The following is a 23,351-nucleotide window of genomic DNA, read 5'->3' on the forward strand; positions in this document are numbered from 1 at the left end:
TGTCATATTCGAATTGTATCCTATAAATTTATTTTTAGCTAATTTCTGACTTTCTAATTCTTATAAATTAGGTTGTCGAGTTCACATATTTTTTCTTTATCCCAAATTAACTCAAATAATTTTTTTATAAATAAACCTTAGACAAAAAAATAGGTGAAGAAAAGTAGATCATAGAGATATATTAATAAATTAATTTGTTAAAATGATTCCTAATACTAATATAATACATAAGGGGTGTCATAAAATATACATGTGTATGTATGCGTGTATACAATATAGTCCAGATCAACCAATTTTTTCAATCATAAAAATTCAGTAACTTATGTGGTTCAATCTCTGATCTGATTTTCAGAATATGGAAAATACAGATCCGCAGCCCACAGAATATATTCAACTAGTAGAAAGTAAGATAAGAATATAAAAGCCGAACAAATCTATGGAACTCTATTGCGAACTTATTAAGGTTCAAGCACATAACAAATTATACAATTTGAAAAGATAAGAAATCACAAGCATTAATATTAAGTCGAAGGCAAAATTTAAGAACCATTAACATTAACCAACATCACAATTTTATGTCTGCTCAATAGAATAAAGGAAAAAACGAATCAAAACAGGATAGGCATAACCCAGTGTCCTCAAGAGTGACTGAACAATTCGGGACCAAAAGCACTACACAGAATTTCAAGTCACCAACACTATTACATAGATCACTAGTACATTGAGTGAAGGCATACAAGGGGAAGCTCCTACTTCTGAAGCAAAACCAAGAGAAACAGGATGCAGAGGAAGGAGTCATGATGACCGGAAGACAGTACATCTTCACATCTAATGCTGATCACAAAATAGAGCAGGCCTTTTGACCCTTTCCCTTCTTTTTCTTTTGCTTGGGTGGTTGGAGAACAACTTTAATGGCAGCATCAAAAACTGCTTTGACATTCTGTTAAAGAATATTAAGAAATAAGTTCAATTGGAGCCTTTAACATTATGAAAAGGTTCGATTTGAGCCCTTGAGAACTGAATCTCTTGCATACCTGTTGGGTTTTAGAACTACATTCAACGTAAGCAGGAGCATTTATCAATGTGCTGAGCTCCTCCCCCTGGAAGTTTAATAAGTTTAATAATGGATCCATCCTCAGAAATCAGTGAAGGTAAAAGAAAGAAAATGGAAAAGAAAGCTCTAAATAGCTAAAGCAACAGTCACCTGTGCCGCAGTGATTGGCACAGCACCTGGATGATCAACAAAGAATTGCTTGTCATCTCGAAGATCTGTATCCATCAAAAGCATTAAAGAAACAAGAAATAAAAAATTTATTAGTAAATTATGAGCAATTATCTCCTATCAAACATTAAAAGACCAGAAAATAAAGATTGAGAAATTAATTTCTTCGACATAGAGGTGGATAAATCACATACATCCACATCAATTTCCCTTAAATTATCAATTAACAGGTTGAACAAACACATTAGAATAGGAATTTGTTAGTGAGTGTGAGAACAAGCCATTCTTCTACATCAGCAATGCCGTGAAAAATAGTATGCACAAGGCTTCCTACTATGAAGTTGCACAGACAGATGTGTAGAGGAGAATCACATGCAAAGCAAAAAACGTAACATAGAAATAGCAATTTAGAAAGAACTGCTAAAATATTTTACCAAACACAAAAAGAAAGAGAAGACAAATGAAGATCTTATTAACAGTCAAAAATTTCTTAGATTTAACTGACCACATGAGGAAAAAGGTATTCCTAATGTAAGCACTCCGTCTATCCCAGAAATATGCCTCGTGTTTGACCAGGCATAGAGTTTAATGTAGGCACTCCTATCCCAGAAACATGTCTCATGTATGACCAGGCACAGATTTTAGATAAGAGCCAAATATGCATAAATTTTTCTTCATTTTGACATTAATACCTATAATAATAGTCTTTGAGACTAAATAGCGTCGCTCATTACTTAAATTAAGATGTTATAGTTTAGAATAAAGTTCCAACGTAGGAAGTGAAATCTAATATTGTAACATTCTAGAACAGAAAACGGAAGCAATAAGCGTGACAACGAAGGAAGTTAATGACTATAACCGGTGAACAAATAAAGATCAATTGATGGCCAAAATCTTGACCATTAAGATGAATCGTGTGTTAAACTCATCCACAAAACCATGCTAAAATTTGCAAAGTAATTGTATAGAACAGTTATAAATCCAAAAAAGATGATGATGCTGAACCCTTCATATCACTTTCAGCTAAATTACTTGTTTTAGCTTATCCCAAATAAAAGTATCCCACAATAACATATAATCAAGGCAATAGGCATTTACTCAACACTTTTTTGCTTAGATAGCTAAACTGAATATAAGAGTATCCCTCTCATCTCTGTTTACCTAATAATGGTGTTGTTCAAAAAGGTGAAATTAAAAAGGCTTGAAACTGACCAAGGTCTCCATCCAGCACATATCATTTAAATATATAACTGCATACAGGCTTATTGAAAAGTTATCTTGCGCACAGAAACCTGACATAGCACTTGAGGAAAATAAAATCAAGCATCTCACCAAGTTTTGTGCCAACAAGAACTATAGGGACCCCAGGAGCATAATGCTTCAATTCAGGAATCCACTGGGAAAATTGAGCCGAAAAGAATTATCAAGATAAAAGAAATCATTGCACGTAAAATGACAAAAGGAAGCGAACATAAAATCTTCTTTGAGCAATCACATTGTTACCTTCTTGGAAACATTTTCATAGCTTGCCTTGCTAATGAGAGAAAATGCCAGAATAAAAACATCAGCTCCACGATAACTCAAAGGTCTCAATCTATTATAATCCTCCTGTCCTGTTCCATAAAGTGAAAATTGTAACTTCATAAAGTTATAATAGAAATGTATAAAGATGCACAAATATCTAAAGTTTATAAATAACAATGGCTTCACATATATCTTTAGAAAACAGATGTCAAAAGAAAGATCTCTTAATTACCAGCAGTATCCCACAGGCCTAGGTTAACAGTGCTTCCATTGACGACCACATTTGCACTAAAATTATCAAATACTGTAGGCACATAGTCCTGTTTCATTTGGAAAAGCAAACAAAAACTTTAAACAGGTAATAAATCATATTACTAGAATGAGATAATGATTACACGGCAGAATAGTATATCTACAATCTATAGCAACTTAAAATAGGACATCCCAATTCCACGTGATAAGCATACAGGACATGTAAGTTTCTGGAAAAAGAAAACTCACTGCTTTGTTTCATCAAGGATAGGTAATCCAATTAGAAATCTAAATTGTGTAGACTTTTGCTTTTATGTATAAGGTCTGTACAGATGTGAAATTTCCGGAGATAAGGAATTCTTATCATGATTTAGACCAAACTCGGGATGCATATTAGTTATAACATAATACATTAAACTGTCTCGGGAAACTTAAATAAATGCAAGTAAAAAGTTGCTGATACTATTGAAGTTCAATGGCAACAAACACTAGATGGTTGCTGCACCAAACTTTGTAACAAAATAAGGATACTGAAGTTCTTAAGATATCATGTATCGTTTTTGTGACAGCCTCAGAGATTAAAGAACTATTAATATCAATGCAAAAATAATAAATCAATTAACACATCATTGATAGACACATATATTAAAATCTGCTAATCTTCATCAGATATTCACTATGTCTAATTCCCATGGATGTCGTACTCTTCCTTCCTTAGTATGCCTGGCGAAAAATTTAGTCTCAAATAAATCCCTTAAAAAAGATAGATCTTTGGGTTCATTTTCTTAGACTCTTCTCATTTCACGATATTCATCAAGAAGGAGCATCCACCAATATCCACCACGATAATAAAAAGAGTTGCCTTGACACATATATTTCGTTCTTTCAATTGATTTCCCTTGATAATTTCATCAATTACCCTAATGCAAGTCTATGATGATAAAGAAAAACGAGTAAGGGAGTCCAGTCTTTCCACTTCCCTTTTCGTGTAATCCTCACGAATAAAAAGAATAGAAAAACAAAGGGGAGAATAGTTAGATATTGCAGCTAGTTTCAGAAAGCCCATTATGCAAAATGAAAGTACACACACAAGAAGAACAATAATAAGGACGAAAAATAGCAGACCGTGGGGAACGTGTTGCTGGTATAGGATATTAAGAGACAGGTCTTGCCAACCGCGCCATCACCTACAGTCACACACTTTATGAATCTTGAAGCGCTCATTCTTCCAGAATGAAAATTGTCTCACTCGTTTTCACTCTCTCTACACCTCTCTCTCTCTCTCTCTACTGTCCAGATCTTTCCCAAAAGACCTGATTCGATGTGCAATCACCAACTACACCTAATTACATATTAATGCACACCACATACGTAAAAACAGCACAGACAATCTTCGGCTTTCCCATTATTCCACCCTCTCAAAGTGTTGATATAAGCCAATTCAAACCCTAAACCTAATTGGGACAATCATTTAGAAGATGAATGTTGGGGGAAAGGGGAACGAGAGCAACTGGGGTATCAAAATTTAGAGAGAGAAACAAAAAGAATATAGTTAATCGATCAGAGGAAATTGGGTGTCCATTACGCAAAATACCTTATTTAGCCGAGAAATTCCGCCGTTGAACCGCTCCTCTCTCTCCCGCGCCCTGTCTCTCCCCCCTCAACGCTTTTCTCGCTCTAAAATCTCTCATTGGACCTTCTTCGCGGTGGCCTATGCCCCCTTCATTTGCGTGACAACTTCCACGTACCAGGTTCGTTATTTAGTTCACTTCACCATCGGAGCTTTCCGTTATTATTTATTCATATGAGTCGGATCTTCATCCCATTGAATTAGGGTTTTTTGACCTCGTTATCACAATTCTTGTAAGCATAAATTCCATATTCACTTCACCTATCTGTTCTTAGTAAAAATATATATTAAAAAAAAAGGTTATTGCTAAAATTAATTTTACTTTCTGTATTTCTAAAAAAATAGCTAAGTTACATTTTTTAAAATTTAACATAATTACAAATCCCCCATTATTGTTTGAAAAATTATAAACACCTTTATCAAATTTAAAAAAAAATACATACCTCCTAAATGATGCAATTACATTACTATTTTACCTTTATTAATTTAAAAAGTTAAATATATATTTGAAAAAATGTATAAAAATCTGAGAATAGATAAAATAAATAATCTAGAAGAGATATTAGTTCATATAAGTATCTTTAGAAAATTATAATACATATATATATTATAAATTACAACTCAAAAAATGCATTGGTCAGTTCACCATAAAAATTGAATATTTAGACAGACGTCAAAATTAGGAGTATTTATAATTTTCAAAAAAAAATATTTATAATTATACCAAATGTCATGAACGTTAAATATAATTTACCCTATAAACTATTTAATTAGCGAACATCCCTCGGACTCACTTTTCCAGTCTTAAGAAATTACACGGTATAATTTAAATAAATTGTTAACATACATAGATAATTATTAAAAACAACGTGCTACACTGAACTGGGCTAATTATGGGGATTTAAATTATTTAAAAAAAAAATCATCTTGATTCTTGGACTATGACCCAACCCTAATCATCTGAAAGCCCAATCCAACAACTCATCTACCCCTTCTAATGTACAGCTTCCTACCTTAAACTTAGCCCATACAGTCTTCGAAAGTAACATTTGGGCTACAATCAAAAGATTTGGCCCATTAAAACCCGATGGCCCAAATGCATATTTCTTCCAAACCTCCTTATTATCCTTAATTTATTTGACATTGGTATCTTACCGAAACATCTTTTTTGAGTAATAAATCAATTCAATCAATACATTAATATAATAAAAAATTATAATAAATTAGACTGACTCAATTAGTATATTAATACGACTCAAAACAGTAACAAATTACAATAACGCAATAACTTACATAAAATGAGAAATAACATTCGCTACCATTCCCATTCCCACTCCCAGTTGGCTAATATGTATGAATGGGGGTTATTCAATTTCCGTTGGTAGACAAAAGTTTGATTTTTTGGTAACTAGTGGACCAAAAATGACAAGTAGAGAGAGAGAGAGAAAAGGGAGGGTTTTTACATGTGATATTTAGTGGAGGATTGGAAAAGCTTACACGACACGCTCTCAATTTTGTCAAAAAGAAGCGTCGCTTTCTCTTCTCATGTGTCTGTCTCTCTGTCTGTCTCATTTTTAATTCATATCTTTGCTACAAAAAGTACACCAAACTCACTATTATTTGCATTCATTTATTTCCTTTCGATTTTGATGCTTTTGGAATTGGCCTTCTCCATTTAATGTATTTGCTTAACAATTTTGACAAAAATTTAAGCCACACTACCCATATTATATTTAAAAATAAAAACAATAATGTTTCGTAAAGGTAAACTACATCAACGTTCATTCAAATTATGTTAATCAATTATGATTAATACACTATGTTCTTTATAAGGAGTGTGCTTGTGTATTTATAATTTTATAGAAAGTATAAGAGTTCGTATAATTATACGTAATTTCAGAGGAGTCATTGTAATTTAATATAATTTCGATAAAAATGTATTTTTTTTTATTTTTCAATAAATGGTGAGTATCTGATGCCAAATTTTTAATTAGGATAAATTACATTGACATTCTCTGATATTGTGACTAATTACACAAACATCTCTTACTCTTTGCAAATTATAAGTATGTCCGGTAAGAAGTGTCAATATAACTTATCGTAAGGGGTATATCTGTAAAAATTTTACCCCTAAAGATGGATGTACTTGTAAGTTCACGAAGGGCATAGAACATTTATGTAATTAAACTTTTCTTCAAAGGGCGTCGATACTTTTTTTTTTGTCGGAAAAAGAGAATTGTTTGGATTTAGGATACGAACCCTATAAGTTTATTAATAGGGTAAATTATAAGCAATTTTTCCTGAAATTCAACATAATTACGAATACCTCTCATTGTTTGAAAAATTACCAATTATTACAGCGTATGAGAAATATGAAGAAAAGCAATAAATTAGGTATAAATTGCTCAAAAAAATAGGAGCACTATTACATTAGGCTTACTTAAATAAAAAGTTAGTCGTTTAAATGATACATTCATCAAATAATTAATGATAGCCAAATTTTAAGTTTCAAGTTGTTTTCAATGACATAAAGGAGACTATATATATTTGATTTTTACACATAAAAATATCATAATTGCATTTTGGTTCACTCACTTTTCAAGATGATGAGAGGCATGAGTTTAACTATAAAATCTTTAATAATGTACTTTTGATAAATAGAGAGAAATTATGAATAGATTTTATCATTAAATTGTTATACATCTATTTCATTAGAACAAATATTATTTATAGTGATAGCTAATAGCGCAGTAAATATAAATTAATCACAATTTTGCAACAGTCATTAGCCGTTGTTTCTGCAAGTGGGCTCAATGCATTAGCCACAGCTAAAAATTATAACAAATATTCTGGCTATAGTTAAAACCATAAAAAATATTAATTAGTCGTGATGATAATTTAATTTTTTGTATCGATTTTGTTTGATTGTGATGGATAGTTCTTTTAAGCTACAACTACTTACACTATGTTTGTTTTCATTTTCAAATTATTTTCGAGACAAGTCAAAACATACTCAATGTTTGCCATCATTCAAAAACACTTTATGTAGGTGTTTTTAACTGTTTTAGCATAAATACACACATATACATAAATATATATAAAAAAAACATGATTTGATAATGAATAATACTTTTTGTCTTCCAAAACACGACATTAAACATATAATACTTATTTTAAATTATCTCCAAAAAGAAATCCAAACATATATACTATCTTTAGCACATACTTATTTATCTTTATTTTTCTCTCTCTATCTCCATAAAACACAATAAAACACTCAAAAAGTGAATCTAAATATTATGTTACAGTCTAAGGAATAGTTATTTTAAATTTTCAGTGGTTTTTTCAATCATTACTTTTTTGTATGCATGTGGACGTAGATACATAGAAATACTTTTAGTAATGCATTGTTACATGACCAACAATTTAATATAGTACGAAAATATAATTGTAAGTTTTATTTAAATAAAAGTACATTAGTTCGACACAGAAAAAAGATTAAATACACTTAAATTTCATCTAAAAATACAAAATTTCATTTCCCCCCCTAAAAGTTTCAAAATTATAATTATACACTTCTAAGATTATCTATTTATAGCTAATACTCTTCTATTACCCCGAGGTTAGACAGAGTTGCTGACATTATCCAAAATAAATAAATAAATAAAATTTTTATTTTTACTGCTCATTTAACATTATCATATATATTTTTGTACTTATAAATAGATAAATAATATATATAAATGAATGAGATTAGCATCAATATATATTTTTCCTCGTAAGCACAAGATTTTTATATCAACTGATGGGTCAAATTAAAAATCTATGTAATTTTTTTTTTGCTGAAATTAATATTTTACGTCCAAATCCTAACAAAATGAGGTTAGGTGTAAACGCTGAAGTCATGAAAAGATGTACGTATAATTTTAAAACTTTTTTCAAGAAAGTGTAATTTCATTTATTAAGAGGATCTAAATATAATTAACCCAAAAAAATATATAACTAGCAATTTTATTCAAATAAAAATATATTAACTTAACATTTCTCAATAATACAGAATTATAATATTATCAATTAATTCAAATATATTTTATTTTTTATATAAAAAATGAGAAACACATATTCCCCATCAAAATTTGAAATTGAGAATGAAAATAAAATCAAACATGGACTAATTCATCCAAATGGAGCTTGACTTGACTATCACAAGTCATACTCACACGCATCAACGCGTCCAAACAAATTTATACATTTGTTGAACATTTCTTTGCTATAAATAGGCAAAATTTAAAAATAAAGTAAAAGATAAATTAAAGTATTGCCCCTTTCATTCCAAATTTATTTATTAATTTAATTTTTAAAATAAATTTTTTATGAAATGAAAAAAGGAAAATTTTGTGGATATCTTTATACTCTACTCTAACATTATAGTAAAGACTTTAATGCTATTCTATTATTATTTAAAGAGTAAATTCCATTAATTTTTTTGAGATTAAATCTAATTATACAAATATTTTATATATTTTTAAAAAATTATAAATAGACCCCTTTATGGGGGTGTTAGTGTAATTTATCTCGTGTTGTGTTTGTGTAAGTTTTGCTCATTTTTTTTTTATATTATATCGATTCAACGAATACATCAATATACTAAAAACTGTAAACAACAAAATACATCAATATGTCTGTAAATCAATTACAATTGCAATAACTCACATAAGGTGAGACAAATAAATATCTATATATTTCGTGGAACTCGAACCCATGATCTTGAACTTATTAATAGGACCTCAAACTTAACTTCAACCACTAAGCGAACATGTTGTTTGTAAGCTTTTCATTTTAAAAATGTGTTAGTATAAATTAAAATTATAATATGAAGGGAATATTTATAATTTTATAAAAAAGTAGGACGTTTATATAGTTACACTTAATTTCAAGGGAGTGCCAATGAAGCTTTATTTTAAATGTAAGAATAATTTAAATAAAAGTAATGCAAATAAATATAATTTTATTTTAACACGTTAAGAAAACAGAATACATTTAATGTAAGGAATAACATTCGAACTATTTGAAACTAGCGTATCGAAATACATTTAATATGTGCGTGTAACTTAAAAATTTGATTATTGTATAAAAGAAAAATAAAATAAAATGAAGCACCATTGCAATTGATAAAATAAATTAATTAAAGTGTGAACAAAAAATCACTTATAGAACTAAATAATCACTTTTATAAATGAAGAGGGATTAATTGATGTCTTCTTACAATTTGATTTGTTAATTAATTTATCCTTTCTATGATATATATATATATATATATTTGTCCTCCACTTTCTTTAGAATTTTTCTTAATAATAAATTCATATAAAGTATAAATCTAGAGCGGATTTTATTACAATCTAAAGCAACATCCATAGATTAGAAAAGTAGTATTATTTTTCAAATATATAATTCAGCAGCCGTTTCCTTAATCACCTGAACAAAGGTATCGTCCTTCCATGTGATGAATCCATGGAGTTTTACGCATACCCATCTCATTCTTTTCCCTCTTCATCATCAGCCTCGCCGGAATCTTATTCTTCACTCGGGTCTTTGGTCAATAAGATCAAAGAGTTCGTTCGGCGTGCGGTTTCTGCTGTAATTGGGAATGTTTTCTCTGCGATTTTCACATTTTTCTTTGCCTTGGGTAAGCAGTTTGGTCTCTCATTCTTTTTCTGGCTTGATTTCTTGATGATGATCTTGATTTTAGTTTTTCAAGAAAGTTGCTATTTTGTTTTCGATTTTTTTGTTTCCTTTGTTTTTATGAATTTTTATGTGTTTTTGAAATTTGGGGTTTCGTGATTCTGGGGTTTTGTTGTGTTTACCCACAATCACCGGCCTCATTTTGCCCTGGCAACTGCTTGTGCCTGAAATCTTAATTAGGTTTTGACAATTCATGTGTTCTCTAAATTGGGTTGTCTTTTTTGCCTTATGAGAAGAGAGCAAATGAATGCGCCTGTTGAGTTTTGAAGAACTATGTGTTTAATTTTCTAGTGGGGGCTCTATCTTCGAGTATTTAGGCAGGTTGTCTCTTTTGTGTTTGTGTGATGTTGGGGTTATGGTTATCTCCTGCAGAAACTTTCATTTGAATGGTTGAATTGTGGGTTAATAGTATTCTACAATATGGATTCTTTATTTCCCAAGTAAATATTGATGATTGTTTCATAGAATCTTGCTTGGTAAAATATATTGGCAAGTGAGATATTTCATTGTCCTGTAGCTTGTTCTTGATTTAAGCTGATGAAGGAGTTGTTCCTTGTCTTTCAGTGGGTACCTTGTTAGGAGCAATGACTGGCGCGCTGATAGGTCAAGAAACGGAGAGTGGGTTTGTTAGAGGGGCTTCAGTAGGGGCTATCTCCGGTGCTGTTTTCTCTATTGAGGTCTTCGAATCGTCTCTGCTTTTATGGCAGTCAGATGAATCGGGGTTAGGGTGTCTCCTCTATCTGGTGAGCAATGAATTTTTCCTTCACGATCATGAGTCATGACTTCTTTGTTAATTGAAAGTTTTAATCCTTTTGGAGCAAGAACGGTTTAGAAGTTTGAATTTTGATGTAATTGACTGCATGAAATGTACAGATTGATGTCATAGCGAGCCTTCTAAGCGGTCGACTTGTCCGTGAGCGTATTGGTCCAGCTATGCTTAGTGCAGTGCAAAGCCAGGTAAGATGCCGCTCCTTGCTATTGGACCGAAACTCAGATCAATTTGGTTTACTTACAAACGTTCCTCCTTTAATTCAGATGGGAGCTGTCGAAGCACCATTTGAGGAGGAAGTCCCCAACATCTTTGACACAGGTGGGGCAAAAGGTTTGTTGGTAGACACCGTTGAAAAGATCCCAAAATTTACCATTACTAGAGACGACAGTGTAGATACTTCCGGGGACAGAGTTTCTTGTTCAGTGTGCCTTCAGGTACTACTATTGTTTCTCTCCCAATTAACGGGGCTTTCTTTTATTGATGATTGGAACTGATTTAGAAGAATCTATCTCTGGCTTTTCTATATTTAGGACTTTCAGCTGGGGGAGACCGTCCGTCGTCTGCCACATTGTCACCACATGTTTCATCTACCTTGCATCGATACTTGGCTGGTGAGACATGGTTCTTGCCCATTGTGCAGAAGGGATCTGTGATACATGTTCTCTGTATATTACATGGAAGACCAGTTCTTTGATTCCTTCACACTTGCTTATAGGGTGTCTCTATTTGTTTGATGGACCCTCTGTTGTAGATTGTTCCCATATAGTGATATGTATGTAAATTCAGGCACCCAGCTTGTGTTTGCTCATCGTGCTTGATTGATCATCTTCTTGTATAAAGCAAATTTTGAATTGTGATGGAACTCTGACATCCTGCTTAAAAGGGCTCTCATGAACCTCCAATATTTTTATTTTGAGCACCATATATACCCCTATTTGGTAACATTACATCTCATACAAAGCTGGGTTTTGAACAAGCAATGGTGGGCTCATGGCTACACCTACTTCTTCTTTAATCACCTCCGGCAACCTCAGGTGATTTTATGTTTTACTAACTCTGGTTTAGCCGTCTTTGTGCCGATATTTTCTCAGTTTCTCTTTCTTAATTTAACGTCGACCAAGGGGAGATATACGCCAATACTCCTTGGTTTAATTGGTAACTGAAATCGAAATCCATCAAATTTTTGGTACAGAAAACCAAAATATGTACATAGAAAGAGCATAATGGGTACATGTGGTTGATCTTTGGACAGTTTGAGTGTGGCTCTAAGAGATCCTTATACGAATCCCATGGTAGGAACTTTGGTTTTGTTATCATCCAAAATGCATATTCCCTATATCGATAGATTACGGGAAGATTTTCAGACTAGATCCATCATTAACAAGACAAGTGACCGTGTCATAATTTTGATGTTGGTAGTCATTGCTTTGTCTTAAAACTTCCTTTGATAATGACAATTATGTAATATACCATTATTATTCTTATGTGGGGTTTAAATTATTTGTCATTGCTATTATGCAAAATTCAATTAAAGAAGAAAATCGTAAGAAACGAGATTAACGACAAACATTAAGTAAAAGGAAAACATAAAAGCTCATTATTGATCCAAAGAAGAATTCAATAGTTGGAGGATTGGTCAGCTGTCTGTGTGGGCTGCCGAGTGGCCTTTGAGCCACATAAAGTCCAGTTTGGAATTATCCACACCAAACTAGCTGATTGACATCCATCTGAAGGCCCAGTTGAGATCATCAAACCCACCTCACATTATATAACACTATCATCCTCTTCCTTTCTGCTTAACAAAAAATGGCAGTGAGAGACCACGAATTTATAGTTACAGGATAGAAAATAAGATCCATAACAATGTAAAGAGGATCATAACTAAATTTGTCTTAAAAGTGCCAAATATAAGACGTGCAGAACTAACTTCAAAAAAAATTTAAAATGTGTAATTAAATATAATAAATTAAAAAATTTAAAAATATAATTTTACCTAAATAAATAAAGATATATGGTGAGGGTGAGAGTAATGTCAGCATCAGGTTGCAGGGAGATGGGGAGCGATGGAAGAAATGGATGGATAAAACTAAATACATGTGAATTAGGTGTGAAGTCTATCCACCCACACGACCCATAACTCATCCATATGCCCATACGCCACCTCTCTTTCTTCATCATCTAACAATATATACAAATAAAAATATCTCCACTACTTCCTTCCCCTCCACACCAAATTTAATTCCCTTAGAATTTCATCCTCAAAACACTGCTCTTCACAACGCCTATCTACTACCTTAATTAATTAGTAGAAAACAAGAAACTTCAACATAATCTTGATTGAGTACTAGGTAGGTGTAGTAGGATGAGGGTCATCTCTCTTTCCTCTTCTCCATCTGTGATCAAGTCTCAGCTTTGGCCCAGCAAACCACGTCCCACCACCTTTACCACTACCACTACCACTACCACCAGAATTCCCAATTTCAGGTAACTTTCAATTCCAATCTGGAATGTGGTTTTAGATGAATAATTAAACTGAGAGTTGTGTGCAGGGGGATGTCGATTGAGAGTGGGAATGTGCACCCTACTGCTGTTCCTAATTCAGTTCCTGTTCGCGTCGCTTACGAGCTTCTTCAAGCTGGCCACCGTTATCTGGATGTTAGGTCATACTCGTAACCCGCGGACTACCTACTCTATATTATAATTATACACCACATCCACCGCCACCGGATTTATGAATTCTGCTTCCCAAATTTGTTGCAGGACAACTGAGGAATTTAGCGACGGACATGTCGTCGGCGCCGTCAATGTCCCGTTCATGTTAAGAGTTGGCCCAGGTTGCATATGAATTCTTAGATGTTGGTTTGTAGTGTAGTACCAATAAGTATAGGAAGACAGTTTCTAGGTTGTTTAGTTATGTAATTTTAGAGATTGTGGTGAGGCAGGTATGACCACCAATCCCAAATTTTTGGAGCAAACGCTGAGTCATTTTGGCAAAGATGATGAGATTATCGTGGTAAGCTTCCATACCTAATCTCTGTTTATCACATTTAGTTTTTCATACTTAATATTTTGGGAATTGCAGGGGTGCCAAGTTGGAAAAAGGTCCTTCATGGCTGCGTCTCAGCTCGTCTCTGCTGTAAGCCTTCTAATTAAGTTTTATTGCAATTTTGATCCCATAATTATATGTTTTGATTCTTTAAGAAATACATCTTACAATCTGATTTATTATTTTTGTCCATTTATTTTATCATAATAATGAATTTTATGATTTTAATAGTGATTATTATGTAAAAGTCTTTATTAAAAAGAATCAACGATAAAAAGATTATACATAAAATTTTCACTAAAAACAATTAGTGACACTTTGTCACAGCCCGGTGATAGTAAATAATTGTTGTTACTGTAAATCTTTCATTAATTATTTATAATGGTAATTATTTTTTCATAATTTTTGTCACTAATATATATTGACAAAATAAATTTTAATATATATTTTAGACGATAATTTTAAAATGATCTCTTCGTATTTTGTCACTAATATTATATTTTATTATAGAATATTTATTGTCCAAAATATTTTGTGACAATATTGTCCAAAAAAGTGCACAATATTTTGGAAAAAAATACAAGCAACTTTATGTGATATGTAGTACGTTCAAAAATCCTTATATGTAAAAAAAAAAAATTATTATTCAGTATCTTTTAAAATAAAGTAATTTAATTACTATTTTTTTTATAGGGGTAATTTGCTCACCTCCAATATGACAGTGTTTAAATTGTATTATACTCCAATATTTTAAGGATTGAAATTTGGGTTTTTTTGACAATAGCATAATGAACCAAGTTGAAATGATTTTGTAGGGCTTTACTGGAATTACAGACATGGCTGGAGGATATGCTGCCTGGGTGCAAAATGGGCTTCCCACCACCAAGTGATGACATGCATAATAATTATTACAAGAAAAACGTCAAAAATAGAATAAAACAAAGAAACGTGAAATTATAATATATGTCCAGACTTTTAATTGAAGAAGTTTGCCTTATTTCTTTTATCCATAAAAGGGCAAAAATTGGTCGGTTTCTGTAGGAATTTTCCTACTAATAAATATATGATGCATATTATTATGTTAAAAGACAAATGGAGATGTTTCGAATTATTTTGTAGATAATGCAAAATGCAGTATGATGGAATTCGATGTTTGGTTTTGTGATGGAATTATTTTGTAGATAATGCCAACCTTTAATTAATTGTGCTTAATTGCATACCAATCACATAATAAGTGTATTGCGCTTGTTATATAATTAATTCAGATTCGGTCCAACCCAATCCAGATTAGAATTTTCATATACATTGAGTTGAAATAACGGCCTCAGTTTAACTCCTCTAACCACTCAACTGCCACATCACTAACCAATTAACAACCTTTCAGTGGGATGTAATGCACGTAATTGGTAGGGGTAAGTACCGACGCTCTTCCTTCCTTTTCAACTCCTTCTCATCCTCTCTAGCAGTGGAGGTAGGGTTTTTTGTCGAGAACTCTTCTATTTTGATAATACTTTTGTAATTGGAGGAGCAATTTCTCTGAGGTGCTAGGAGGCTTTCCCGCTACTGATTTTTTAAATCTCCCGAGTTGCAAGTTCTATTACATACTATTGGGCTACAACTTGCCATTGCCATGCGGCACCTTGTGTTTTGCCTCTACAAATTTTTGGACGTAATCCCTTAATTACTTATCTTCCTTTTGGAATATGGTGAAAAGATATGCAACAGTTTTTTGTTCATGGAGCAGTGATGTAAGAAACATTAGGTCAACTGTTTAAGATTAGAAATAATTCCTGCGAGCAATTCATTGATCCACAAAAGAATATGCTTCGAGAGCGTAGTGCGGAAGACAATCGCAGTAAACTGCATCTCTTAAGTCGTATCAATCAATCTTAGCATAAAATTTATCGAAATGTTCTTGCGGATCTCCCATTTCTTAGACCTTAATTCATTCTCGTTTAAATGTTTTTACACTCTAATTTGCAAGACACTGAAATTAATTGTGTAAGAAATAACAATAAATAAAAAGATGGTTTTTGCTTCATTTATACTGTAAAAGAAAAAAAAAATCAATATGTGATCCTTATACATTAAAGACTCCTATATTTTGGACAAAAAAAGAGAAAAGAAAGAAAAAGATAATGTCACATTTATTATAAGGAATAACAAGACTACCCTCCCTTAAATTTTATAAATTTTATGTAATTATACATAAATTTTCTATTGATTCGAATAATCAATATTAGTATTTTTAACATTTGTTTACATTAAAAGAAAAAAAATTCATTCATTAGTTGAAATTAATGGAATTTGGTTATATTAGTAAAAAAGAATTAAATGAAAATTCTTATTCATTTTCAATTGATTTTTCTAATTAATTTATTGCAAATTAAATAAATTATTTTTGACCAAATTACTCTTATAAAAGTGAAATGCATGAGGATAGTTTGATAAAAAAAAATTATTTTGACTTATAATAAGTCGGTAAGTAAATTAAGGGTAAATATAGATTTTTTTTCAACCTATTTTTGTGATGGTAATAAATTTTGTGAATTTTACTAACAATAAATTTTTGAGTAGATAAAAATAAATATTAAGGGCACTGGATATAATTTTTTTAATTATTACATATAATTAGACTAAAACTCAAGAGATAATGGTGTAATTATCCCAATTAATGCCACATGCTAACTACAAACAAGACATAGTATAGAATATATGTACAATATATTTAAAAGAAATTAGAGTTGACCAAAATTAGCTGATTTAGTGTAAATTGTAATTCCAAATCAAGAAATCTACACATTCATCAGTTGAAGCTTTCGCATTTCTACCTCTCCGTGTATTGAAGTCGTGGACAGGATTCGGATCCTCAGAAAATTTTTGAAGATTTTCTTCGATTAGCGATGGCCGGGAAGGCGAGGCAGCACTACGGGAGGGGTGGACCGCCGCGTAAGACGTCGTCGTCAACCGCGGTCCTGTATGGCCTCTTAATGTTGTCATTGCTGATTGTCATCCTTTTGTATCTCGGGATTTTCTCCATTTCCAGCAGCAGCGGCAGTTCAAAGGATTCTCCCAAAGCCCATGACCTGAGCTTCATCGCTCACAATTCAGTCCACTCGTAAGTGAACTGAATTCTCACAAGTTGAATTTTTGCATTTTTCCAGATTCAGTTTTTAACTACTTTTTCTTTTGGTCGGGGGGCGGGGGGTTGATTGTTCAGAGGTGATGGAGACGAGGAGAATAAAGATCAGTGGGTTGAAGTTATTTCTTGGGAGCCCAGAGCCTTTGTCTTTCATAATTTCTTGGTAATTCTCAGTCTTCCGAAATAGGAGTATGTAGCTTTTAGTGCTTTATTAAAATGGTGTATTTTTTGATCTCTGATATATGTTAAACATACATTTTTTTGGAGGTGATAATGCAGTTATATATTAAAGTGTAGATCTGAACTGAATCATTTCTGTTTTTCACTTGAGTCCCAAATGCCACATTCTTTAACATGTAGTTAGATCATATTATGATAATAGAGGTCAGGTTTGGGTAAACTTTATGAACAGATGCAGAAATGGTTACATATGATTCTCTGTTGTCTGATACGAACTACAATATCATGAATTTCATCATTTCTATCTATCTTGAAATTGGTGTTTGAGGAAGACTCATCAACAATGAAAATGAATGAAATACGAGAGATATTATCATGATAAAGATGATCTATGCAGCACCCAGATTACTTTTCTTCTTTATTTCATGTGCAGGTAGGGAGTATATGTTGTTTCAATGCCCTTTCTATTCTTAAACATTCTTATGCTTTACTATTAGTATTGGCTGATTCCTTAGTTCTGGACACAGTCTGTTTACTCAAATCTTTACCATCCTTTATTGGCAGTCAAAAGAGGAATGTGAGTATCTTATTAGTATTGCTAAGCCGCACATGGAAAAGTCAACTGTTGTTGATAGTGAAACCGGAAAAAGCAAAGACAGCAGGTATGCAAACACTAAATCATCCTTCCTTGATTTAAGTTAAATGCAACTCAACAACGCCTTGTTTCATGCTTAGTAGGTTGATAACGTACGTGATGTACCTTCTTTTTCGCCTATCCAGTCTGAAGTTAATCACAACGTTCCATGTGATTTTATCTTGCTTCCTCGTCGTCTGAGTTTACCATTTACATTGCTTCCATCAATTTTCTTGACTGGTGTGTCAAATTTCCTGTATGATTTAAAATGATGTTGGATCATCCTTTCACAAAATCTTCCTTTGATGGCCACTACATTGACTGACTTTCTAGTTGGGAATTGCAAGTTCTTTTTTTTCTACCTACCACTTTAACATTCTCTACCTCTTCGGTAAGTTCTATTTTTTACCAGATACCTTCACTATCCTAATTTGTCTTATTGATTTCTTTTAGCCTAATTTTATTTGTGTATAACATAAACAGTTTTGACGGAGTTCCTTAAAACTGTGGTTTTATGTTATTTAGCAGTCAAGTGAGATCTGAAAGATGATTCCCCACTTAATCTACCAGCTTTAATGGTTAAAATCGGTTCATGTCAAATATGCCGTTCTGTGCAAGGAACTCAATCAACATTATTGAAAACCTCAAATTTTAGGTATTCACTCCTCGAGTACCACTAGCTCTGGTTGTACTTCTAAATTGCTATAATGACAGTGGAAGCACTTGACCTTATTCTGGCATAAATTTTTTGCTTGCAAACATACTCGAACATTCCGATTCAGTGATTGCGGTTTCTTTCTACTTATCCACTTTCAGTTTTCCTAATCCATTCAGTAATATATCCGGAATATCAGTGGACGATTCATCTTATTCCATGTAGCCTCAACTTCCGTTCCTGCTTGCTGTGTTAACTGAGAAAGGAATATTAACACGTTCTTTATTCTTCCTTATTTTCTCTTCCAATTGTCCTACATTTTTTCCTTGCAGAGTACGTACAAGTTCTGGAACATTTCTTGTCAGAGGACGTGACAAAATTGTTCAGAGAATTGAGAAAAGAATTGCAGATTTCACATTCCTGCCTGTAGGTATGGATTCTAACGGCAGTTTGATGTCACCTCTGATGTGTTACAGACTAAATTGTTTGGTGAAACTTTGTGTGGGATATCAATTTGGTATCAGATTGCCATAAGTTTTGGCTTAAAGTTATCCTGCACTAGTGGTAATACTTCAATCATTTATCAAAAAATAGTTGTATGTTGTGGGGTTGTCTTGGCAATGCAAAGGTAGGGGATTTAGGTGAAGGAAACAAACAAATGCAAAAGGATGAAACTTATTTTGATACGATTATTACATAAATCTTTTCAATTATTGTTCGCGAGTACAGTTTTCTGTGTTTCTAGGATGAGGCTTATTTAATTGGAAAAGTTAAATGAATTCTTTCAAGTATTAAGCGAGTGTCTGTTCTGCAGGTAGAGCAGAGATTTAATGTTTTCTTTTTCCAATGTTTCTACGCTTATTGTTGTGTAATTGCCCCTGAACAAAAGATCCGTTACTTGATCCTAGTTTATGGTTTGCTTTATTGATTTTCATGTGTTATTCTCATTTTGGACTCCTCATAAATCTACTTTAAAATCAACAGAGCATGGTGAAGGCCTTCAAATCCTCCATTACGAAGCAGGGCAAAAGTATGAGCCTCACTATGACTATTTTCTAGATGAATTTAACACTCAGAATGGTGGTCAACGCATCGCTACTGTTCTCATGTACTTGTAAGTAACTTTTCTATTTCAATATGATAGTGTAATTGGTTGTGTTCTGTTCTACATCCCTGAAATGAATTACAGATCAGATGTTGAAGAAGGGGGTGAAACAGTATTCCCAGCAGCAAAAGGAAATTTTAGTTCTGTGCCGTGGTGGAATGAGCTATCTGAATGTGGGAAAGGAGGACTTTCAGTTAAACCAAAAATGGGTGATGCACTACTTTTCTGGAGCATGAAGCCTGACGCAACTTTGGATCCATCAAGTTTGCATGGTTAGTTGTCTTGCTGCTTTTACATGGGGACCCTTGCTGTAACACCTCACTAAGTCGTCTTCTCTACTGTTTCTTCATTATGTAAATAGTCACTATGCTGCATTACATAAATATATTATCTGTGCGCTCTAACTGTACCGTTTATTCTCTGTTTCATAATTCACTTTTGAAACCAACATGTTTATGGTCTTCTATAGGTGGCTGTCCAGTTATCAAAGGGAACAAATGGTCATCTACAAAATGGATACGTATCCATGAGTACAAGGCCTAATTTGCCGTGCTACAGGTGAGCTTCAATATCCAGATGAGTCTTAGCATTTTGAAAATTCCAATTGACACTAGGCCATGACTAGTTGGAAATTCCTGTTTCTACGTACAGTGCGTTTCATTGTCCAAGTCTAAGTGGTTCTCATGGTCTTTAACAAACTGCATCTTCTTTTTCATATAAAAGTTTGCCAGATCACTTTGTGGTGGACGAAGAACAAGTATGTTTCTTGACGAATGAGAAGTAAAAGTAAACAATAGATTGGTGGATACTGTTCTTTTGCCTGCCTTCCCAGTACTGCTGTAGTTATGGTTCTTTTGCAATTGGTGAAATAAACATATCAGGTGGAAATAAAAATATATTTTACGGCATTATTCAAGTGATATATTTACTTCAAGACCTTGGTTGTTTCTTTGGGTAATTTTCGATACCTCAAGTACTTTCTGAAGAAATGATGAACTGTCTTAGCTAGTCAATATTACAACATGAGGATTTTGTTCCATAATCCAATGCCATTGTACTCTTGGTCTTGGTTAGTCTAACAAGTCTATCCTGTACTCTGTATATACAAATAAAGGGATAATCATAGCAACTTCTTGTAACTTTTGATCTTATTACAAGGTAGACCCACTCAGGTTTTGGGAATTGTATCAGCATCCTTGATATTAACGGTCATTAAAATGTCCAAATTCTTTTAATAAAATGGGCTAGTTTGCCCCACTATAAAGTTTATATTGGCTCTCTAAAAAGTTTGTCCAGATTGCTAGGACCTCAGCTACTATTTGTAACATTATTGTTACATATGCCTCAAAATCTTTGCCATTTTATAGTTAGACCTTATACCAATTATTGCTTATTGTAATAAAATCACAAAACATCGTAAATATTTAACGACAATTTTTATCCATAACCAAGCTGAGTGTCGTGATCCAGTTTCGAGTCTTAAACACTAAGATCCAAATATCATTCTCAATTTTCTCTTGTAAATATTTCAATTGCTGGTAAATTCAAGTTAACTTCTGAAAGTGAGATTTGTGGATATAGCTAGTTGATTGATATATTCATGTGCTTGTGGGAATTCATATCCAAGATCATTATATTTTAAAGAGAAGATAAAATGATATTAAAAGAATAGAATATACAAGAGATGGGTAATTGGTTTTCTAAATATGAAAAAATGCCTTAGTTTGTTAATGTTTTTTTCCAAAACCAGCAAATAGATTGATGTGGTGAACTTATATCTTACGTGCGTTTAGCTTGGACGCCAAAGATATTGTCCCCTATCTTGGTAGATACGTTTCTTTTAAGCTTCCGGACTTCTCCCCTTTAACAAATGCCACTTTTTAGCTTCTTATCGTATTTCCATTGTTTACAAGTAGATTCTGATTGAGTGAAGTTGCAGCTGCATGTAGCAATCCAATGCTTGAAATCTATGATTGATCTGTGGCAGGATCCACAATGCATTAGGAGACACAGAATGTTCCATGCCGACCCCATCTTTAAGGATTTCAGCAGCACGCTTGCATTGCCTTCAGTTGATAGTGTACTGTTATACTTAATTTACTTGTGGATACCATCTGTAGAAAGATCTCAGAGAACAAAAATTTTGTGGGAAAATTTTACCGAGTTGAAAAGGCATCTGAAAAAACTTATAGGGAGATTAACTCTGGGAAATAATGTCGAGATATGTATTCTAAAATGAGTGACGAAGTTGGTCAATACACAAGATCTGCTAACAAGCTTTACCATGCCCCTTTTGCAATGATCCTCTGTTTTCGTTTTCAAAAGGTACTTTTCTGTTTTCTACTATTTGAAATCCCAGGAAGATGTATTTGTATTACCCATTGTGCAGCAGAAAAACCATTTGTTTTCATTAAGGGTCTTCAATGGAAGCTGCTGTGATTGTTTGTTATTTTATCTAATCTCTTCTTATTTAGACTTCTTCAATTCTAGCAGCTATCATGTCACAAGTGTCAAATTCCTTTCAATAGATAGTTGTAAGGAAAGACAGTTCGGAGAGGCTGTGTTTGGATCCCTTTTTAAGCCATCTTCATGATAGCTCACAACATACCTTATTTTCTGGTCATTTTACTTTTCTCTGTATCAGCTCAAAACGTACCAATTCAACTTAGGGCATGTTTACTTCAAATATGTGATAATTGAAAGATACAACTGGAGTTAAATTATTTGTGTGATATGATTATTTAATAAAATTTGATCTTGTTTACTTCAATAGAATAAAAGTGTGATTCAAAGGATTGGATCAAACCCACCTCTTGAGGTGGTTTTCATAGTCGTAAGAATAGTATAAATAGTATTGGCCCTATGTTATAATAACTGGCTTCAACCTAATGAAACAAACACTAGACTAGCTTATATTATTAGCCAATACGGGCTAGTCCAATGAAGTAAACATGTCCTTACTCTAAGGGCAAACAACAGAAATTTAAACCAAAAAGAAAGGAAGCCCACCTTTTTGAAGACATAATTCGATTAGATTTATCGCTGATGACTCTATTATTCAACGTTGAACTTCTTCAATTGAGGTAGTAGCCTAGGGATAGAACATGATTTGTTTCTTTTTCTTTTCGATATGAAGGAAAATCAAATATATTAATCAAGAATTGGTGGTTGACCACAACCATCCGAATCTGCCCTAGCAAGAAAATGAGCATGACTGCTAAGCTCTCTAGGGACATAATTCAAAATGCCTGGCATCTGCAATGATCGGATACAGTGGAGTGTTCTCCTCTTCAGAGGATCAGACGTTGAATCACCACTTTGCAACCACCCTCAATGATAATATAGCTCCAACCTCTATCCATGCTCAGTTTTACAGCGTCCGACCCCCCTGCAAGTGTGGGATCATCTGATTAGGAGTATCACAGGTTTCGCCATGCCAAGCAGACA

General features: G+C 32.9%; 4 protein-coding genes across 8 annotated transcripts; 3 read left to right on the forward strand and 1 right to left on the reverse strand.

The window, feature by feature from the left end:
• Positions 1 to 521: 521 nt before the first annotated feature.
• On the reverse strand, positions 522 to 4,578 carry LOC105162597 (rac-like GTP-binding protein RHO1). Its single transcript, XM_011080674.3, has 7 exons — positions 4,124 to 4,578; positions 2,979 to 3,066; positions 2,726 to 2,835; positions 2,555 to 2,618; positions 1,205 to 1,269; positions 1,035 to 1,100; positions 522 to 940 (listed from the first exon to the last, which is right to left on the reverse strand). Exons 1-7 carry the CDS (start codon positions 4,220 to 4,222, stop codon positions 839 to 841), a joined length of 594 nt encoding a protein of 197 aa, XP_011078976.1. The 5' UTR covers positions 4,223 to 4,578; the 3' UTR covers positions 522 to 838.
• A 5,438-nt stretch (positions 4,579 to 10,016) lies between these two features.
• LOC105162606 (NEP1-interacting protein-like 1) lies at positions 10,017 to 12,084 on the forward strand. Of its 2 annotated transcripts, XM_011080689.3 has the most exons (5): positions 10,024 to 10,314; positions 10,935 to 11,113; positions 11,244 to 11,327; positions 11,406 to 11,576; positions 11,673 to 12,084. In XM_011080689.3, the coding sequence occupies exons 1-5, from the start codon at positions 10,140 to 10,142 to the stop codon at positions 11,793 to 11,795; spliced, it is 732 nt and encodes a 243-aa protein (XP_011078991.1). In that variant the 5' UTR covers positions 10,024 to 10,139; the 3' UTR covers positions 11,796 to 12,084. The 2 variants fall into 2 exon arrangements, with proteins under 2 accessions (XP_011078984.1, XP_011078991.1); XM_011080682.3 differs by having other exon boundaries at positions 10,017 to 10,314; positions 11,244 to 11,576.
• A 1,188-nt stretch (positions 12,085 to 13,272) lies between these two features.
• STR16 (sulfurtransferase protein 16) lies at positions 13,273 to 15,358 on the forward strand. Its single transcript, XM_011080696.3, has 6 exons — positions 13,273 to 13,626; positions 13,692 to 13,802; positions 13,903 to 13,976; positions 14,085 to 14,155; positions 14,225 to 14,278; positions 15,004 to 15,358. The coding sequence occupies exons 1-6, from the start codon at positions 13,505 to 13,507 to the stop codon at positions 15,076 to 15,078; spliced, it is 507 nt and encodes a 168-aa protein (XP_011078998.3). The 5' UTR covers positions 13,273 to 13,504; the 3' UTR covers positions 15,079 to 15,358.
• Positions 15,359 to 16,957: 1,599 nt separating this feature from the next.
• On the forward strand, positions 16,958 to 22,358 carry LOC105162626 (putative prolyl 4-hydroxylase 10). Of its 4 annotated transcripts, none has more exons than XM_020697364.2 (8): positions 16,958 to 17,306; positions 17,409 to 17,493; positions 18,075 to 18,172; positions 19,132 to 19,229; positions 19,784 to 19,913; positions 19,989 to 20,176; positions 20,374 to 20,462; positions 21,821 to 22,358. In XM_020697364.2, the coding sequence occupies exons 1-7, from the start codon at positions 17,092 to 17,094 to the stop codon at positions 20,445 to 20,447; spliced, it is 888 nt and encodes a 295-aa protein (XP_020553023.1). In that variant the 5' UTR covers positions 16,958 to 17,091; the 3' UTR covers positions 20,448 to 20,462; positions 21,821 to 22,358. The 4 variants fall into 4 exon arrangements, with proteins under 4 accessions (XP_020553023.1, XP_020553020.1, XP_020553019.1 ...); XM_020697361.2 differs by having other exon boundaries at positions 21,844 to 22,358; XM_020697360.2 differs by lacking the exon at positions 21,821 to 22,358 and adding an exon at positions 20,628 to 20,838.
• Positions 22,359 to 23,351: the final 993 nt, after the last annotated feature.

The sequence above is a fragment of the Sesamum indicum genome, linkage group LG1 (genome assembly GCF_026168435.1).
Source record: "Sesamum indicum cultivar Baizhima isolate 11 linkage group LG1, ASM2616843v1, whole genome shotgun sequence".
Lineage (NCBI taxonomy): Eukaryota > Viridiplantae > Streptophyta > Magnoliopsida > Lamiales > Pedaliaceae > Sesamum > Sesamum indicum.

What these genes read in the sequence shown, in the direction of transcription:
- STR16 (XM_011080696.3), top strand. Translation starts at nt 13,505, where the DNA reads ATGAGGGTCATCTCTCTTTCCTCTTCTCCATCTGTGATCAAGTCTCAG. An exon ending in AAGATGATGAGATTATCGTG is followed by an intron (nt 14,156 to 14,224) that starts GTAAGCTTCCAT and finishes TGGGAATTGCAG; the next exon opens with GGGTGCCAAGTTGGAAAAAG. An exon ending in CGTCTCAGCTCGTCTCTGCT is followed by an intron (nt 14,279 to 15,003) that starts GTAAGCCTTCTA and finishes ATGATTTTGTAG; the next exon opens with GGCTTTACTGGAATTACAGA.
- LOC105162606 (XM_011080682.3), top strand. Translation starts at nt 10,140, where the DNA reads ATGGAGTTTTACGCATACCCATCTCATTCTTTTCCCTCTTCATCATCA. An exon ending in TAGGGTGTCTCCTCTATCTG is followed by an intron (nt 11,114 to 11,243) that starts GTGAGCAATGAA and finishes TGAAATGTACAG; the next exon opens with ATTGATGTCATAGCGAGCCT. An exon ending in CTTGTTCAGTGTGCCTTCAG is followed by an intron (nt 11,577 to 11,672) that starts GTACTACTATTG and finishes TTCTATATTTAG; the next exon opens with GACTTTCAGCTGGGGGAGAC.
- LOC105162597 (XM_011080674.3), bottom strand. Translation starts at nt 4,222, where the DNA reads ATGAGCGCTTCAAGATTCATAAAGTGTGTGACTGTAGGTGATGGCGCG. An exon ending in AGGCCTGTGGGATACTGCTG is followed by an intron (nt 2,836 to 2,978) that starts GTAATTAAGAGA and finishes TTTATGGAACAG; the next exon opens with GACAGGAGGATTATAATAGA. An exon ending in TCTTGTTGGCACAAAACTTG is followed by an intron (nt 1,270 to 2,554) that starts GTGAGATGCTTG and finishes TGATGGATACAG; the next exon opens with ATCTTCGAGATGACAAGCAA.
- LOC105162626 (XM_020697364.2), top strand. Translation starts at nt 17,092, where the DNA reads ATGGCCGGGAAGGCGAGGCAGCACTACGGGAGGGGTGGACCGCCGCGT. An exon ending in GCTCACAATTCAGTCCACTC is followed by an intron (nt 17,307 to 17,408) that starts GTAAGTGAACTG and finishes TTGATTGTTCAG; the next exon opens with AGGTGATGGAGACGAGGAGA. An exon ending in GGAAAAAGCAAAGACAGCAG is followed by an intron (nt 18,173 to 19,131) that starts GTATGCAAACAC and finishes TTTTCCTTGCAG; the next exon opens with AGTACGTACAAGTTCTGGAA.